We start from the raw sequence: 19,945 nt of genomic DNA on the forward strand, positions 1-19,945 counted from the left end.
ATGGGGGGGATCCTTCACTCATTTCTCAGCCCCTTCTCCACAGTCCCTTTACATCCTCTTCCACTTCCAGTCCTCCCCTGCAAATATCTCCCACATCTCTTGCCTGTCTTTGCACATCCCTTCCACTTTTCTCACTAGCCTAGAGTGAGTGACTCATTAAGACTATGACTAAGCATCCAAGCAAGCAGTGGAATAAAATGTGTGCCGCATGCACTGCTGTCACCCTAAGGACAGTGCTGACCACAGCAGTAGCCTTTCAGGAAGGCAGCTGTGAAGCCAGGGAGGGGAATGCTTCTCCCACCTTCCATCCCAATCCCCTGACCTCCTCTCCCCACCTCACCCCACACCACCCTGTTCATCCCCTCACATTCTGGCCTTGCCAACTGTCATCAGAGGATGGCTGTAGACTTTGGAGGGGGAGGGGGAGATGAAAATAAATGCATTACATGGGACAGTGCATGACAGATGAAAAAAAGTACCTTTATCATGGAAAGAGTGAGGGCTGCATTACTCACTTTAGTGATGTACAGCACCACAGCGATGAGCCACGAGCAAGAAAATGAAACAAAGAAATAGACAGAAAAAGTGAAGTCAATAGACTTATTCAGATTCAACCTACGATTCAACTTACGTTTATTGAACCTCCATGTGAGTGTATTCACAGACGTAAAATAGAGAGCAGTAGAAAAGTGGCTAACAGCTGAGGAGCCAAGATGGCCGAATAGGAACAGCTCCAGTCTACAGCTCCCAGTGTGAGCAAGGCAAAAGACAGGTGATTTCTGCATTTCCAACTGAGGTACCGGGTTCATCTCACTGGGGAGTGCCAGACAGTGGGTGCAGTGAGCCAAAGCATGGCAAGGCATCGCCGCACCTGGGAAGCACAAGGGGTCAGGGAATTCCCTTTCCTAGTCAAAGAAAGCAGTGACCGTCGGCACCTGGAAAATTGAGTCACTCCCACCCTAATACTGTGCTTTTCCAACGGGCTTAAAAAACGGCACACCAGGAGATTATATCCCACACCTGGCTCGGAGGGTCCTATACCCACAGAGTCTCACTCATTGCTGGCACAGCAGTCCGAAATCAAACTGCAAGGCAGCAGCAAGGCTGGGGGAGGGGCGCCTGCCATTGCCTAGTTAGTTGTTTGATTAGGTAAAGCAGCTGGGAAGCTCCAACTGGGTGGAGCCCACCACAGCTCCAGGAGGCCTGCCTGCCTCTGTAGGCTCCACCTCTGGGGGCAGGGCACAGACACACAAAAGACAGCAGTAACCTCTGCAGACTTAAATGTCCCTCTCAGACAGCTTTGAAGAGAGCAGTGGTTCTCCCAGCATGCAGCTGGAGATCTGAGAACAGGCAGACTGCCTCCTCCAGTGGGTCCCTGACCCCCGAGTAGCCTAACTGGAGGCACCCCCCAGTAGGGGCAGACTGACACCTCACACAGCCGGGTACTCCTCTGAGACAAACTTCCAGAGGAACAATCAGGCAGCAGCATCAGCGGTTCACCAATATCCCCTGTTCTGCAGCCTCCGCTGCTGATACCCAGGCAAACAGGTTCTGGAGTGGACCTCTAGCAAACTCCAACAGACCTGCAGATGAGGGTCCTGTCTGTTACAAGGAAAACTAACAAACAAACAGAAAGGACATCCACACCAAAAACCAATCAGTACATCACCATCATCAAAGACCAAAGGTAGATAAAACCACAAAGATGGGATAAAAGCCGCAAGATGGCTGAATAGGAACAACTCTGGTCTACAGCTCCCAGCCTGAGCGACGCAGAAGACGGGTGATTTCTGCATTTCCATCTGAGGTACTGGGTTCATCTCATTAAGGAGTGCCAGACAGTGGGCGCAGGTCAGTGGGTGCGCGCACCGTGCGCGAGCCAAAGCAGGGCGAGGCATTGCCTCACTCGGGAAGTACAAGGGGTCAGGGAGTTCCCTTTCCTAATCAAAGAAAAGGGTGACGGACGGCACCTGGAAAATCGGGTCACTCCCACCCGAATACTGCACTTTTCCGACGGGCTTAAAAAACGGCGCACCATGAGATTATATCCCCCAGCTGGCTCGGAGGGTCCTACCCCACGGAGTCTCCCTGATTGCTAGCACAGCAGTCTGACATCAAACTGCAAGGCGGCAGCAAGGCTGGGGGAGGGGTGCCCGCCATTGCCCAGGCTTGCTTAGGTAAACAAAGCAGCCAGAAAGCTCGAACTGGGTGGAGCCCACCACAGCTCAAGGAGGCCTGCCTGCCTCTGTAGGCTCCACCTCTGGGGGCAGGGCACAGACAAACAAAAAGACAGCAGTAACTTCTGCAGACTTAAATGTCCCTGTCTGACAGCTTTGAAGAGAGCAGTGGTTCTCCCAGTACGCAGCTGGAGATCTGAGAACAGGCAGACTGCCTCCTCAAGTGGGTCCCTGACCCCCGAGCAGCCTAACTGGGAGGCACCCCCCAGCAGGGCCACACTGACACCTCACACTGCAGGGTACTCCAACAGACCTGCAGCTGAGGGTCCTGTCTGTTAGAAGGAAAACTAACAAACAGAAAGGACAGCTACACCAAAAACCCATCTGTACATCACCATCATCAAAGACCAAAAGTAGATAAAACCACAAAGATGGGGAAAAAACAGAACAGAAAAACTGGAAACTCTAAAAAGCAGAGCGCCTCTCCTCCTCCAAAGGAATGCAGCTCCTCACCAGCAACGGAACAAAGCTGGACAGAGAATGACTTTGATGAGCTGAGAGAAGAAGGCTTCAGACGATCAAATTACTCTGAGCTACGGGAGGACATTCAAACCAAAGGCAAAGAAGTTGAAAACTTTGAAAAAAAATTTAGAAGAATGTATAACTAGAATAACCAATACAGAGAAGTGCTTAAAGGAGCTGATGGAGGTGAAAACCAAGGCTCGAGAATTACGTGAAGAATGCAGAAGCCTCAGGAGCTGATGTGATCAACTGGAAGAAAGGGTATCAGCAATGGAAGATGAAATGAATGAAATGAAGCGAGAAGGAAAGTTTAGAGAAAAAAGAATAAAAAGAAACAAGCAAAGCCTCCGAGAAATATGGGACTATGTGAAAAGACCAAATCTACCTCTGATTGGTGTACCTGATAGTGATGGGGAGAATGGAACCAAGTTGGAGAACACTCTGCAGGATATTATCCAGGAGAAATTCCCCAATCTAGCAAGGCAGGCCAACATTCAAATTCAGGAAATACAGAGAATGCCACAAAGATACTCCTCGCGAAGAGCAACTCCAAGACACATAATTGTCAGATTCACCAAAGTTGAAATGAAGGAAAAAATGTTAAGGGCAGCCAGAGAGAAAGGTCAGGTTACCCTCAAAGGGAAACCCATCAGACTAACAAACAGCGGATCTCTCGGCAGAAACCCTACAAGCCAGAAGAGAGTAGGGGCCAATATTCAACATTCTTAAAGAAAAGAATTTTCAACCCAGAATTTCATATCCAGCCAAACTAAGCTTCATAAGTGAAGGAGAAATAAAATCCTTTACAGACAAGCAAATGCTGAGAGATTTTGTCACCACCAGGCCTGCCCTAAAAGAGCTCCTGAAGGAAGTGCTAAACATGGAAAGGAACAACTGGTACCAGCCACTGCAAAAACAGGCCAAAATGTAAAGACCATCAAGACTAGGAAGAAACTGCATCAACTGACGAGCAAACATCAAACATCATAATGACAGGATCAAATTCACACATAACACTATTAACTTTAAATGTAAATGGACTAAATGCTCCAATTAAAAGACACAGACTGGCAAATTGGATAAAGAGTCAAGACCCATCAGTGTGCTGTATTCAGGAAACCCATCTCACGTGCAGAGACACACATAGGCTCAAAATAAAAGGATGGAGGAAGATCTACCAAGCAAATGGAAAACAAAAAACGGCAGGGGTTGCAATCCTAGTCTCTGATAAAACAGACTTTAAACCAACAAAGATCAAAAGAGACAAAGAAGGCCATTACATAATGGTAAAGGGATCAATTCAATAAGAAGAGCTAACTATCCTAAATATATATGCACCCAATACGGGAGTACCCAGATTCATAAAGCAAGTCCTTAGAGACCTACAAAGAGACTTAGACTCCCACACATTAATAATGGGAGACTTTAACACCCCACTGTCAACATTAGACAGATCAACGAGACAGAAAGTCAACAAGGATACCCAGGAATTGAACTCAGCTCTGCACCAAGCGGACCTAATAGACATCTACAGAACTCTCCACACCAAATCAACAGAATATACATTTTTTTCAGTACCACACCACACCTATTCCAACATTGACCACATACTTGGAAGTAAAGCTCTCCTCAGCAAATGTAAAAGAACAGAAATTATAACAAACTATCTCTCAGACCACAGTGCAATCAAACTAGAATTCAGGATTAAGAATCTCACTCAATACCGCTCAACTACATGGAAACTGAACAACCCGCTCCTGAATGACTACTGGGTACATAACGAAATGAAGGCAGAAATAAAGATGTTCTTTGAAACCAACGAGAACAAACACACAACATACCAGAATCTCTGGGACACATTCAAAGCATTTTGTAGAGGGAAATGTATAGCACTAAATGCCCACAAGAGAAAGCAGGAAAGATCCAAAATTGATGCCCTAACATCACAATTAAAAGAACTAGAGAAGCAAGAGCAAACACATTCAAAAGCTAGCAGAAGGCAAGAAATAACTAAGATCGGAGCAGAACTGAAGGAAATAGAGACACAAAAACCCTTCAAAAAATTAATGAATCCAGGAGCTGGTTTTTTGAAAGGATCAACAAAATTGATAGACCACTAGCAAGACTAATAAAGAAAAAAAGAGAGAGAATCAAATGGATGCAATAAAAAATAATGATAAAGGGGATATCACCACCTATCCCACAGAAATACAAACTACCATCAGAGAATACTCTAAACAACTCTACACAAATAAACCAGAAAATCTAGAAGAAATGGATACATTCCTGGACACATACACCCTCCCAAGACTAAACCAGGAAGAAGTTGAATCCCTGGATAGACTAATAACAAGTTCTGAAATTGTGGCAGTAATCAATAGCCAACCAACCAAAAAAAGCCCAGGGCCACAATGAATTCACAGCCAAATGCTACCAGAACTACAAAGAGGATCTGGTACCATTCCTTCTGAAACTATTCCAATCAACAGAAAAAGAGGGAATCCTCCCTAACTCATTTTATGAGGCCACCATCATTCTGATACCAAAGCCTGGCAGAGCCACAACCAAAAAAGAGAATTTTAGACCAATATCCTTGATGAACATCAATGCAAAAATCCTCAAATACTGGCAAACCGAATCCAGCAGCACATCAAAAAGCTTATCCACCATGATCAAGTGGGCTTCATCCCTGGGATGCAAGGCTGGTTCGACATACACAAATCAATAAATGTAATCCAACATATAAACAGAAGCAAACACAAAAACCACAGGATTATCTCAATAGATGCAGAAAAGGCCTTTGACAAAATTCATCAACGCTTCATGCTAAAAACTCTCAATAAATTAGGTATTGATGGGACGTATCTCAAAATAATAAGAGCTATCTATGACAAACCCACAGCCAATATCATACTGAATGGGCAAAAACTGGAAGCATTCCCTTTGAAAACGGGCACAAGACAGGGATGCCATCTCTTACCACTCCTATTCAACATAGTGTTGGAAGTTCTGGCCAGGGCAATCACGCAGAAGAAGGAAATAAAGGGTATTCAATCAGGAAAAGAGGAAGTCAAATTGTCCCTGTTGTTTGCAGATGACATGATTGTATATCTAGAAAACCCCATTGTCTCAGCCCAAAATCTCCTCAAGCTGATAAGCAACTTCAGCAAAGTCTCAGGATACAAAATCAATGTACAAAAATTACAAGCATTCTTATACACCAATAACAGACAAACAGAGAGCCAAATCATGAGTGAACTCCCATTCACAATTGCTTCAAAGAGAATAAAATACCTAGGAATCCAGTTTACAAGGGATGTGAAGGACCTCTTCAAGGAGAACTACAAACCACTGCTCAATGAAATCAAAGAGGATACAAACAAATGGAAGAACATTCCATGCTCATGGGTAGGAAGAATCAATATCGTGAAAATGGCCATACTGCCCAAGGTAATTTACAGATTCAATGCCATCCCCATCAAGCTACCAATGACTTTCTTTACAGAATTGGAAAACACTACTTTAAAGTTCATATGGAACCAAAAAAACCTGCATCGCCAAGTCAATCCTAAGCCAAAAGAACAAAGCTGGAGGCATCACACTACCTGACTTCAAACTATACTACAAGGCTGCAGTAACCAAAACAGCGTGGTACTGGTACCAAAACAGAGATATAGACGAATGGAACAGAACAGAGCCCTCAGAAATAATGCTGCATATCTACAACTATCTGATCTTTGACAAACCTGAGAAAAATAAGCAGTGGGGAAAGGATTCCCTATTTAATAAATGGTGCTGGGAAAACTGGCTAGCCATATGTGGAAAGCTGAAACTGGATCCCTTCCTTACACCTTATACAAAAATTAATTTGAGATGGATTAAAGTCTTACATGTTAGACCTAAAACCATAAAAACCCTAGAAGAAAACCTAGGCATTACCATTCAGGACATAGGCATGGGCAAGGACTTCATGTCTAAAACACCAAAAGCAATGGCCACAAAAGACAAAATTGACAAATGGGATCTAATTAAAGAGCTTCTGCACAGCAAAAGAAACTACCATCAGAGTGAACAGGCAACCTACAAAATGGGAGAATATTTTCGCAACCTACTCATCTGACAAAGGGCTAATATCCAGAATCTACAATGAACTCAAACAAATTTACAAGAAAAAAACAAACAACCCCATCAAAAAGTGGGCAAAGGATATGAACAGACACTTCTGAAAAGAAGACATTTATGCAGCCAAAAAACACATGAAAAAATGCTCACCATCACTGGCCATCAGAGAAATGCAAATCAAAACCACAATGAGATACCATCTCACACCAGTTAGAATGGCAATCATTAAAAAGTCAGGAAACAACAGGTGCTGGAGAGGATGTGGAGAAATAGGAACACTTTGACACTGTTGGTGGGACTGTAAACTAGTTCAACCATTGTGGAAATCAGTGTGGTGATTCCTCAGGGATCTAGAACTAGAAATACCATTTGACCCAGCCATCCCATTACTGGGTATATACCCAAAGGATTATAAATCATGCTGCTATAAAGACACATGCACACGTATGTTTATTGCGGCACTATTCACAATAGCAAAGACTTGGAACCAACCTAAATGTCCAACAACAATAGACTGGATTAAGAAAATGTGGCACATATACACCATGGAATACTATGCAGCCATAAAAAATGATGAGTTCATGTCCTTTGTAGGGACATGGATGAAACTGGAAACCATCATTCTCAGCAAACTATCGCAAGAACAAAAAACCAAACACCGCATGTTCTCACCCATAGGTGGGAATTGAACAATGAGAACACATGGACATAGGAAGGGGAACATCACACACTGGGGACTGTTGTGGGGTGGGGGGACGGGGGAGGGATAGCATTAGGATATATACCTAATGCTAAATGACGAGTTAATGGGTGCAGCACACCAACATGGCACATGTATACATATGTAACAAACCTGCACATTGTGCACATGTACCCTAAAACTTAAAGTAAAATAATAATAAAATAAAAAAAGTGGCTAACATACAGTATCAGGGAAGTGAGAGAGCCTAGAGCATGGACATGCATTGCTATGGCTATGCTTTCAGAAGGACCGAGCTAGTTCTGACCACTGAGATCTTCATTCTCAGAGGAAATTGGAGCTTTTGAAACTCAGGTAGGGGTTTTTAACAAGAGAGTATTTAACAGAAGGCGTACTCAACTCACAGAGAGAACACCATCCCATAGCAAAGTCAATTGCAGGAAAACCAACCAGAAACACAAATTGAAAGCAAACAGGTTACTTTACCTGGTCACTGAGCAGGGGGCAAGGAGCCCCCATCTGCTGAGACAAAGCTGGGCTGCTCACTTCTCTCCTGTGAACTGATGACTCTGGTTGGAAGGCTTTCTGTGCCAACTTGCTACTCTGATTCTTCGGATGTGCTCAGCCCCTCATCTCAGCAACCTTGGGCGTAGGAGAATGGGTCAGCGAAGAAGACTGTGGATATCTAAAACGTTATGACAGTTGGATTAGTACAGTCTTCAGTAGAGCTGCTAGACTCTTGTACAATGAGAAATTATTTAGAGAAAACAGCCCTTGCACCTGGGCTCATTTACTGCACTCATGTGTTCATTCCCCCGCCTCCTTTGCTAGTCTTCAATACAATAGAGAGCTATGTATTTTCTCAGGAAATACGCTCCAATTTATACTTACCTTACCTCAGAAATACCAGGAAAGATTTATATGAATGCATGGATTTCCACTGACAGAGTACACTTGGCTTTAAGAGAAGTTCAAAGCTATTTTGCTAACCAATATCTGGATGGACTAGAAGTATTTTGATAAGAGAATTTCGTTCTTCCTCAGCATTTTCTGCCGCCATTGAAGTATTTTACTGCTTCCCTTCTGCAAACAAAACAGATTGCATGTCACCTCTCCTATTAATATTTGGTGGTGCAGGACTCTCACGGTGATAAATAAGGACTCAAGGATGTTCCACCATCCCTTACTGGGCTTCTGCACAGTAAACTGTACTCAGGCCACTGTGCAAACTCAGCGGCTCCGTGGCTGTTCATTTTCCACCCACTGGTCCTTTGTCTTTTATCTCCTGGGCATTAAGTCAGATTTGATGGTATCAGTGGGCTGGTAAAGGTTGACTGATCAATGTCTGTAAACCTCACAGTGACCATCAAAGCAATTTATTAAAGAATGGGGGACTAAAGTAAACTCTGTATATCAGAAGGAAACAATTGCAGCAGAAGAGATTATTAGTTCTTCCCTGCAGAGGATTAAAGACAGTTAATTAGGCCACGTCATCCAGTGGTTAAGCATTTCTATGGTATATGTGTGTCTAGATAACAGAAAGCACAAAAGAAAGAAAATTCCCTCACCCTCTTGCTAGAAGGTTTGTATATCTGTCTTCACATGAAACCAGCCCTCCTCTGCCCACTAGAGCCAGACAACAGCCCTTTGCTTATCTGGACACTCGGATTCAGCCAAACTGGCTTTGCTGGCAAAAATATAACTTTCTGGATTGAGCAGACATTGAATATTGACTTAGAGATGGGATGGGAGGGTTCTTTTTACTGTTGTTTTCTTCTTGTTGTCTTTTCTGTCCCCCTCTCCCCTTTCCTCTCTCCCTTTCTTCCTTCCTGTCTCCCTCCCTCCCTCCCTTCCTCCCTCCCTTTCTTCCTTCCTGTCTCCCTCCCTCCCTTCCTCCCTCCCTTTCTTCCTTCCTTCCATCCTTTTTCTTTCTTTCTTTTCAACATATTTTCCCACCCTCCCTGACCTGTTGTTAATATACCATTAACAAAGAGATCAATTAAATTTCAGTTGAAGTCTTGGTGTGGAAAACGCATGCTTGACAAGCTTGAATTTTCAGGGATTGTTTATGTTCCTGATAGTCAAAATGTTACTCAAAGACTGGAGTTTGTGGCCAGGACTAGCTTTGGTGGCTCAAGCAAGGCTCCTGCTTCTGGAAGCGGGACACAACACACACTGGACAGAAGCATGTCAAGCATGGCACAGAGGACAGTGCCAGCATGTGCACCTTCTCCTTAGTACCAAAGCAAGGGGGGTGGACTGGAATGAGCATGATGGGTTTAGAGTATATACGAAAATATCCTGGCATTTCCACCTCATTGTGGTGGGCTAGAAGTGGGATCAAAAGGACCCTCTAGTTGACTGGGAAGGTTGAACAACTGCTACCTGGAAAAGCCCAAGGATGAGTTCTAGCTAAAGTCAAGGATGAGCATCAAATTTTCTTTACCTATGTGGACACTAAAAAGAGTTGGCCATCTTTCAAGTAGTGTGTGTTGGAGATTTAGAGGAAGAGAAAAAAACCCCATCTGGATGGAATAATTAAGCTGAAGTTTTTTTGGGGGGGTTCTTTGTTTATAGAAAACCTCTTTTATTTTCAGCAGGAATTTGTGCTTTCAATGCATTCTTCTTTCTGATAGTCTCAACTGCCAGGTGAAGGCTCTTCCTGTGTCCTTCCTCCAGCACAGTCTGAACCAGTACGCCCATCACTCTCTGGATGAGCCCCCCCAAAACTGCTTGTGGTTTGGGGGTAAAAGTTTTATGATTACTTTATCTCCCCAAGTCTGTCTTCAGTCTGTCCTTCCTCCTTCCAGTTATCTTTTTTTCTTGGCACAGAGAGGCTCAAAAATCACCGGTACCTAAATAAGACAATTAATGAAAATAGCCCCTCCCCCTCCTTAGCTTCTGAACTTGTTTCTGGGGCCCAGCAAGCCCTTCAAGGGACCATCCTTGTTAAATGCACAGGCACCATGGCATCATCACCCCTGGCTTTTCCCTACCGTCCTGCAGTACATCAGATATTTTCTCAATCACAAAACTTTTGATCGTAGATAAACCCTTTCCCTCTTTGTGCCTTCAGGGTGGCTTCTCAGGGTCGCTAATGCCCACTTAAATCAAGAGGGATATCGTGTGTCAGGTGATTTTTAAAGAGTAGATTGAGGGTGTGAATGCACAAGTATGTATTCATCTGACTTTGAGCAAATGTTTCAGTTGCTTTTAGGATGAGTCATATCTAGGTTGTCTTTCTGTATGCGAGGACCTTTGCACAGAGAACACAGACTCCCAAGGTATCACTTTGATGCAAAAAGCTTTAGTGCCATTTTCTGTCCTCTCTGTATCCAGGGTGAACAACAAAGAGGGAAGTAAAAGATTAGAGATCATTCCAAATTCAGGCCAAACAAGGCATATACTATCCACAGAAAAGGTGGAGAGACTCCATAGGTTGTTCTGAGAGTTGAAGCTGGTGAAATGGAGACCTTTCACAGCCTAGGCAGCAGAGAGGGGCCAGCCTCCCAGCATTTCTACGGGGAGGTCCCAACAAGTGCAACTGTAGCAGCACGGGTGTGGGTCAGAGCCGCAGGCTGCCCCAGAGAGATGAAGCCCTGTGGGACCAGCTTGGTATTGTCCAGCTCATCAAGAAAAGTCAAATGTCAATGGTTTGGTCTCCTCTGGTACATGGAAGCCGACTCACCAGTGTTTCTAAATGCATAGCTAAATGCCAGTCAAACTTTTGCATTTCAAATACAGCATGAACACCTACATTCAAATGCTGTAGTATAAATCCATATGTAGCAATCAACTTTATACGTAAGACCTACAGGCTTCAACTAATTAGAGGATAGCCTGATGACCAAAGAAAGTAAGTTGTTCTACAAAGGCTATTTGGTTTGTTGTCTCAGGCTCCAAAGGTGCAGCTGTGTCACCTGCTAAAATCAGGCGGACATCTTGGCTCTGCTTCCGTCTGTGGTCCAATCTGACTGTCGTTCACATCCTTCTCCAGCCACCTGCTCACCTCTTGAGGCAACTGGCTGCCCAAGTAAACCAGAAAACCAGAGGGGGTCACATAAGAGGGCTGGGCAGTGGTCAGGACAGCAAGGGACACGGGCAAGAGGCGCAGGTATGCTGCTGCGCCAGGAGTGCAGCTTCTTCCTGAAATCATCTGAGGGCAAAGTGAGCATCTCCGTCTGCTTTCGACCTTAACAGTGGCTTGTTTTTAATTTCTTTTAGAAGTGAAAACTACAGCCCTGACCCCTTGGAAAGGTTTGTATATTTTTCAGACAGCTGCTGCCTTGGTGGGTGTGGGGTATGTAAAACTCTTCACCTTCCTCCCAGATGCCTTCTTTCCTGAGCTAACTCCAGGAAGCAGCGCAGAGGGAACCCTCCCCCAACCTTCAACCATCTCCGTGTCAATTTAGATTAACCCCATCCTCAAGGACATCCAATCCTTCCTAGGTAGATCCCACTTGCAGTAGCCTAACTTCTCTTTGCTGGCGGCACTAATGAGCACCTGTCAGTGCCCAGAATAGCTCCATCTCTGGGCTCCTCTGCACCAGGCCTGCCTCTTTCCTCACACACGGATGCTCTAATGCAGCGATCTTCTCAGACCTTGGCCCTGCATGCTGCCCTTGCTTGCACCATTCTTTCTATCTCTCTAACTTGGAGCTGGAAGGGAAGTGGCAAGGGGAGGGGAAGATGGGAGGAAGGGGGAGGTTCTTGGGTGAGTCACTTGGCTACGAATAAAATGCATCTTATTTGAAGCTTTCATTCCTGCCAGATGTTTCCGATGGATAATTGACACTCATCACGGTTCTCTGGGACCCTAACTGTCCTGGTAATTAGTCTCTTTAGGCCTCCGCAGCTCTCTAATGAGATAGAGGCAATAAAGGAATTCACTGTGGAGTGGAGGCGTGGCTGAATGAAGAATGGAGGCCTCATCTGCGTGGCCCATGTCACTAGGCAGATGGGCTGAGCTGTCGCTCTGACCAGCACTGGCTTTGAGAGGGCCTTGATCCCAGGGTGCTGTGGTCCACGCCCACCTGGACCTAAGGTCTTCATCTCATGGAATCCTTCCACATAGCATTCATTCAGTGTGGGATGGCCTGCGGGAAGCAGCCCAGTGGCACGCGTGCGGTTCTCACCTTAACCTGTACCCAGGTGGAGCAGGCCATGCAGCCACACTCTCTTCTCTTTATTCTCTGAAGATGCATCTCTGAGATAGTGGGAAGATAGTTGCATTTGAAGACAGAAGTCAAGAGACTTGGGAAAGTCACTTAAGCTTCCTGAAGTTCAATTTCCACCTGGTACAAAGGGAGATAATAATTCTCATCTCCTACATGAGTGTCATTAAGGTGTTGTGATAGCTTTCCAAATGCAAGCGCTCTATCTGAAATCCTAACTGACATGGCTTTGCTTCTATGTAGCTAGATAGACACTCAGCCACAGGAATTCTCAGTAACTTGTATTGGATATAGTTAGAAAAGGGGAGGAAAGGTATTTGGAAGAGGAAATTGAGATAAGGCAGAGGGCAAGGTATGAAAAAAAGTTTTTGTTTTATTTTTTTCTTCAAGTACAATTTTAAGCAAAAGTAAAATACAAAGACAAATAAATGTGGCTATGTCAGCATGAGTGGCAATGCCCCCTCCTTCTTTCAACAAACATTGGTTGAATACCTGCCACGGGCCAATGAGATACAGACTCTGCTCTTAAGGAACTTACTGCACAGAGGACAGAGGAGGAAATACAAATAAGTTAGGCAAAGAGAATTATGGCACAGGGTGGTAAGTGTTTTACTAGTGGGATGTGTATGGCACTGAGCAAGGCAGGGAAGGCTGCCTGCAAGAGGTGTCTGAAGGCTGGAAGAGGAGCTGGAATGAAGAATAAGAGTGATATGGGTGAGGCATATTTCGGATGGAGGGGAGAGTGTGTGACGGTGGGGAAAAAAGACCCGCCCCTGTGTGCACACATGTGGTTATGTGACAAGGGGCAAGGGCACCAAACTAGGTGTGGCAAGAAGAGACAACAAGGATGCAGACTGCAGGCGCATCACGAAATGTAGTGCTCGGTCCACTGAGAAGCTGGGCTTGGTGCTAACCTGTTAACCTCAAATCAATGAGGATCATGATCGATTTGGGGTAGAAACATCACCTTGGAATTAGCATAAAGAATAAATTCCAGGGGTCAAGGCCACAGGTGGCAAGGTCCAATTGGTGAACATTTTTGGGAATTGAAAAATGAGATGGTACAGACTGTCTCCTTTGGGAGGATGTCTCATTTGAGAGAATGCCCCTGCCTCGGGGCTACCCCTGTTTCCTTCTCCTTCTGTCCAACTTGGTCCAGGTCTGGTGTCCTGGATGTGCTGAAGAGACAGGTTCCGGGGGTGGCGAGCGCATGTACCTGTGGGGTGGGCTGCACAGACTGGATATGGTCACATAGTGCCAGCCACTCACCAGCCTGAGATGGAGAGATGGAGAGCTTCAGAGGGGCTGCTCAGGCTTTTCCCAGATATACTACAAGCAAGAGAATGGCTGGCAGGCACTTGGTGGCCTTTTTCTGTCTTCCATAGGAAGAATTTTCTAACACAACAGGTGAGGACTCGACTCGTCTTTACAAGCTCTCTGTGGTGCTTCCCAGCATGGAGCAGATCCACAAAAGAACTCTGAGGGGCGTAGCAAGGAGACCAAACACAGGCACCCAGGGAGAGCGCCTGGCATAGCCACAGGGCCATTGAGATCTGCCACAGGGGGTGTTTGCCCGCTCTCAGTCGTCTCCCGAGCTGCAGAGTCCCCAGCCTGGAAACAAGGTTTCAGCATTCCCTTACATGATGACTACGCCAGACCCCTGCTGGGCTGAACACCTGGCTGTGGCATTCTCCTCCCTGGAGGCTTCCACTGGTGGGTCAGGCTGCAAGGAGGGAGTTCAGAAGAGAGGAGAGAACACCTCAGTGCAGGGAAGCGGCACTTGTTTTCCATCTCTTACCCAGGGCATCTTCTTAGTCACAGGGAGGGAGCGGAAGACGGGAGGTGGGAGTGTGCGGCAATTGAACAGGAAATGGGTTTCAAAGATGTGTGTGGATGTTCAGGAGAGCACAAGGGATGAAAGAGGCAGAGCAGTGTGCTGACAGCTGTGTCCCCTGCCGGGAGTTAAGGACTCCAGTGTGCAGGACACGTATGGAATTGTACGGTGTGATTCACGCATATGAAGCTATCTTCATATGAATGTGACCACTCACAGTGTTGAGGCAAAACATTGGACCTGGCTTCCATAAAGGCCTGCTGGGCCACATGGACTCAGAACCACCCTTGTCGTCTCAGAGTCCTCAGCCTCAGGCACAGACAAGGGCCTTGGTGGGAAGAATCTTGGAGTTGCCTAGAGGGGAAGGACTTACGCAGAGCAGAGAACCACAATCTCTCACCCTTGAAGGCATCCGGCAGAGGCTTCTCTCCTTTGATTCCAAAGAATGTGCTCTATAGATGACAGAGTGAGCATCTACAAAGGCAGAACGTCTGGTGATGGTTTTTGTGGACACATAGTAGTTCGTTAGATTCTAGAAGACACAACCAGTTAGTGACCGATCCTAAATGACAAGCATTTCTGGGTTGAGATTTAAATCCGCGGGAGCTTTACAGGAGTGCTCCTTGGTCACCTGTATCCTAGCACAGATGCCTTTGGTTTTGTGTTTTCTCCTTAATGCAGGGTAGAGAGAATAAGCATCCCCTGGGCTTCTCAGCATGGGGATCTGCACCTCTGAGAAGTTCCGGCCTTAGGGATACTGCGAATCAGACACCAGGGAAACATGAGGTTGATGATCTGTTGCATTTCAATCTCATGGCTACCTATTTAGCCACGCCCCCAAATTAGGGATTTATCCCAAAAGGCCAAGACATAAAATCATATGGGCACTGCCTCCAGGCCAGGAGCTCTAGACTTGATGGAATAATCCCACATGGAACTGAGAAGCCTGTTTTGATTTTGATTTGTTTTAGCCAGAAATGTATCCAACGCTGAGCATCCAAGTCAGGCAGGCAGGTTCTGGCTTTGTTCCTTATTCCCTAATCCAGGAAGACATGGACTTAGTGAGGCCACCAGCTTTAAATACCTCTATTAAATTCAATGCAACAGAGTATGCCAGAGCAGGTCCAGTCTGAGGAGGTGGCCTGGTTCCTTGAGTAGCTAATTCATCTGGGCATCCAAACTTGTGTACTCTACAGAAATCAAAGCTCCACTGGTCATGGGGTTTCTTGGCCACAAGGGCCGAGGTAGCCAGAAAACGTATGTTTCAGAACAATAGGGAAGCTGCTGGGGAACTGTACTGCCTTGCAGTTCTCCTGCCTCCTGTGTTTGTCTCCATCTCCATACACTGGGGCAGGTTCTGCATCCCAGTGTCCTCATTGATCTTCAGTTACATCCACATGCACAGGAAGGCTTCCTGTTCATTTGTTTGACTCACCTCCATCCACGTGGGCCGGCTTCGGCCTTGCAGGCATGTGATCCTTGAGCTGCCTCTGCTCTTACCCCATCCAGATGGGGAAGAGGTCAAGTGCTCCAGGTGGAACCCAGGTGCCCTGCCCTGAGATAGAGTGATTGGCAGGATGGCCTCTGTGCCCAAGGCCGCGGAAGCAGCAGGCGGACAGATTGTTTTGTGCAGCAGGTTCTTTTCTGAGCCACAGGCCAAGCCGCTGGAGGGTGGGTGAGTATTTCAGGCAGGCAGTGCTCAGAAGTGGATGGGTGATGAGGCACTCAGCACAGTAGTCCGACTTTTTTAAAGCTCTGTGTAGGATATTAATGAATCTGCCACCTTCTTCTTGAATTTGAGCCTGAGCCATGGCCTTTGCATGTTATGACACAGTAAGGAAGAAGGCCCAGGACACTTTAACCTGAGCCTCATGTTCTCTCCTTGCAGGGGAAGGCTTCCTGTTATCTACTGTGTGTGTCTTGGGGATGTGGGCCATAGAACGTTCACTTCTAATGCTGGGGCTGGAACACCACGTGTTTCACTTAGAGGGACAACTCACCAGGGGCAAGGCCGAATGACAGCAGACCAGGCAACCACCGGGCTTTCCTTCCATTTTCTCCCAGACCACTCACGGCGAGTGTGTTCTCTCCCCAGGTCCAGGCGCCATCAGCGAGGTGAGCAACGGCACGTCGAGGAGGGCAGGCTGCATCTGGCTGCTGCCTCTCCTGGTCTTGCACCTGCTTCTCAAATTTTGATGTGAGTGCCACTTCCCCACCCGGGAAAGGCTGCCGCCACCACCACCACCAACACAACAGCAATGGCAACACTGACAGCAACCAATCAGATATATACAAATGAAATTAGAAGAAACACAGCCTCATGGGACAGAAATTTGAGGGAGGGGAACAAAGAATACTTTGGGGGGAAAAAAGTTTTAAAAAAGAAATTGAAAATTGCCTTGCAGATATTTAGGTACAATGGAGTTTTCTCTTCCCAAACGGGAAGAACACAGCACACCCGGCTTGGACCCACTGCAAGCTGCATCGTGCAACCTCTTTGGTGCCAGTGTGGGCAAGGGCTCAGCCTCTCTGCCCACAGAGTGCCCCCACGTGGAACATTCTGGAGCTGGCCATCCCAAATTCAATCAGTCCATAGAGACGAACAGAGTGAGACCTTCCGGCCCAAGCGTGGCGCTGCGGGCACTTTGGTAGACTGTGCCACCACGGTGTGTGTTGTGAAACGTGAAATAAAAAGAGCAAGAAAGAAAAAGGAAACAAAATAAGACCGTCCGACAGCAACAACAGTCCCACAAACAACAGTCACAAAAGATACCGTTAAACTTTTTTTTTTTTTTTATCATTTTACTACATGAACATCATGGATAACAAGGGATTCTGATTCATTATTAATTTCATTAATTATATTTTCTGATATGAGTCTAGAACTTACTGCAAAAACAAGACAAAACTAAAAAAATACAACTGAGAAGGGTGAAGAGAAGTATGTTTGTTAAACAGTAAAAATGAATAGTATACTTCTTAACTAGGTTTACAACTGGTGGACCACACACCAGGCACTAATCACCTGGTGAGGATTTGGCATATCCACCAAAAAATACATCCGATTTAACCAACATCTCCACCAGCGCTACAGACTCCTCCCGATTCTGACATCTCTTGCAGACAATACTATGCTCTCTACACACTGTTTAGAAATGGAAAGGTGATCTGCACTGTATCTTGGGTTTGTTGGCTATGCTTCCTTTGATGACATATATTATACAGTATATATATACATATATTTTTTTTGTTAGAGTTCTAGCCATTTTATTTCTCCGCAGGGTCCTTTCTCAGACATTACTGCATGCTGTATATGGCGTTAGCTGTGTGTTGATCTTCTAAAAGATTGATAGAGTTTACTGGTAATTGTGTAATCAGCTCCTGCCTTTTTATTTTCTTGGGTTATTTACATGTCAGAGACATTTATAAAAAGTGAAAGGATAAAAAAAAAAAAAAAAAAAAAAAAAACTAATACCAGGCGCAGCATCTCTCCAGGTGTGGCTCTGCGCTAGGCCACCCCAGGTGGCCCCGCTTTCTCCATCCTGCCCTGTGGCATTAACAGACAGCAAGCAGCTGAACAAGCAGTACCGTCAGTACCCACTTGCTTTAGCCCATTATGGAAATCTCTGATGCCTTTGTGACCACTGGAGAGTTTAATCCTCTTGGTTTATTTTATTTTATTTCCCACCTTTGTGTGAGTGTGTATGAAAGAGAAGAAAATGCAATTTTTAGGTAATCTTTTTTTTTTCCCCTCCCCTGAAAGTCTGGGAACCAGAGAGTCCTCGGGGAGGGGTCCCGGATGTGATGAGGGAAAGGGGGATTGGGGGATCCGGGAGGGTGGGGTTGTCTCTGACTTGACATTAAAAAGTGTTCCATGTCCCTCTTCACCTGGTGTGGTACCTCATTCTACAGCGGGGCGGGGGCACAGCCTGCCTGGCTCAGGTTTGAAGAATGGGGGAGGATGGGCTCTTAAACCCTCCTGGGATGGAGTGGTGGCAAGTGCTGAGATGACAAACAAGAAGGACGTGGGACCTCCTCCATCCCCGCACAGAGGCAAGGTGAGGGTGCGTCTGATAGGGACTGCATTTTCAGTGCCTTCGGGACGTCCTGGCCAGGGCTGCCAGTGTCCTGCTTGTGCTCAAACATCTTACCACACAAGTGGGCAAAGGTCAAGTCTAGTCAGGGAGAAGACTTTAGGCCCAATTATTTCTGGGAGGCAGCAGAAAGTCACTGTCACGGAAAGCAAGAAAACCCCCGAGAGCCAAAAGAAATCTCCCCGCAAAAAACAAAACAGAAAGCCAGCTTGAAACATTGTGTTTAGTTTTAAATAATCTCCCATCAACCAGTCCTCCAAACCCAACCTCCAAACCTCACCTCTAGCCACATAAGAGGAACTGAGAGACAGAAATGGGTCCGAGCCAAAACACTCAGGAATGACGGCATTTGCATTTCCAAGTCACCTTCACCTGAGAGGAACCAGGAAGGACTGGGATGGAGCTGTGTCATTTCCAGTTGCTTCCGGCAAGACTGAAGAAAGCTATTGACTTCACCTTTCTTTGTGTCCTTCTACCCTTTCACCCCTAGCCCCACCCATGTCCCAGATGCCCCAAGTTTTTCCTGGCAGCAAGGTCTGGAACTACCTGGCCAAGCCTCAGGAATCTTGGCTGCACTGGTGTTTATCCCTGCCTATGTCCAGAAACCATGAAAGAGGAGGGGCTTTGGGTCTCCTTAGAATGAAAGTGGGTGGCTGGGATTGACTAAACCTCCCATGCCCAGCACCTCAGCAGACACTGGCCTGAGGGTTTGGGTGCAAAGCATGGCTTACTGGAATAGAGTGGGGAAAAGATAGGTGAGCTCCATATTCCTAAACTGGAGCCCAGAAACACCTCTGAATACCATGTGCCAAGGCCCCTGCAAAGAGGCAGTTCTGAGGCTTGGCTGAGAGGGAACACAGTGTACACAACCTTTTTCTGAATGGGAGCTTTATCTTTCACATCTACTATGTACTAGTAGATATCTACCAATATCTACTAGATGACCACCAGTAGACATTAGTAATATCTGCTACTGCTAACCGTGCTTCAAATCACAGTCTTCACCCTCCCAGGAGAGAGAGAGTGCTGAGTCAGAACCAACTTTGTAAGGGGCACTGATGAGGACTTAATTTTACCTATTTGCCAACTCAATAGTTTTCTTGCCTTGTGGATCTTTAGAGCCCTGGTTATGCAAGAGCACATTCTTTGTTGAACCAGCTTGACCGTGATTGATGAGTTCACCAGATAGGAGCCCTCCCTATCCTGCTTCAAGAGGAGCTTACTCTCACCTTCTGCTAAGTGTGCTGTGTGAGCCTCAGTCTGCTGAGTTTCAGTCTTTAGAGGAAACATGTGGGCACCACAGGAAAGGGTATTCTGCCTCC

The 19,945-nt window shown here is 46.0% G+C and overlaps 1 protein-coding gene across 8 annotated transcripts in view; it reads left to right on the forward strand.

Annotated features, from left to right (window-relative positions):
• NTM (neurotrimin) overlaps positions 1-17,961 on the forward strand; it is a 965,686-nt gene extending 947,725 nt beyond the window's left edge. For 5 of the 8 annotated variants that reach the window (XM_055095115.2, XM_055095116.2, XM_008973271.5 and 2 more), the window contains 2 exons: positions 11,746-11,778; positions 16,625-17,961. In XM_055095115.2, the coding sequence (XP_054951090.1) occupies positions 11,746-11,778; positions 16,625-16,725 (134 nt within the window). In that variant the 3' untranslated portion in view covers positions 16,726-17,961. The remainder of the gene's footprint in view (positions 1-11,745; positions 11,779-16,624) is intronic. The other 3 variants (XM_055095118.2, XM_034934078.4, XM_003819855.6) reach the window with 1 other exon arrangement.
• The last annotated feature ends 1,984 nt before the right edge of the window (positions 17,962-19,945 follow it).

The sequence above is a fragment of the Pan paniscus genome, chromosome 9 (genome assembly GCF_029289425.2).
Source record: "Pan paniscus chromosome 9, NHGRI_mPanPan1-v2.0_pri, whole genome shotgun sequence".
Lineage (NCBI taxonomy): Eukaryota > Metazoa > Chordata > Mammalia > Primates > Hominidae > Pan > Pan paniscus.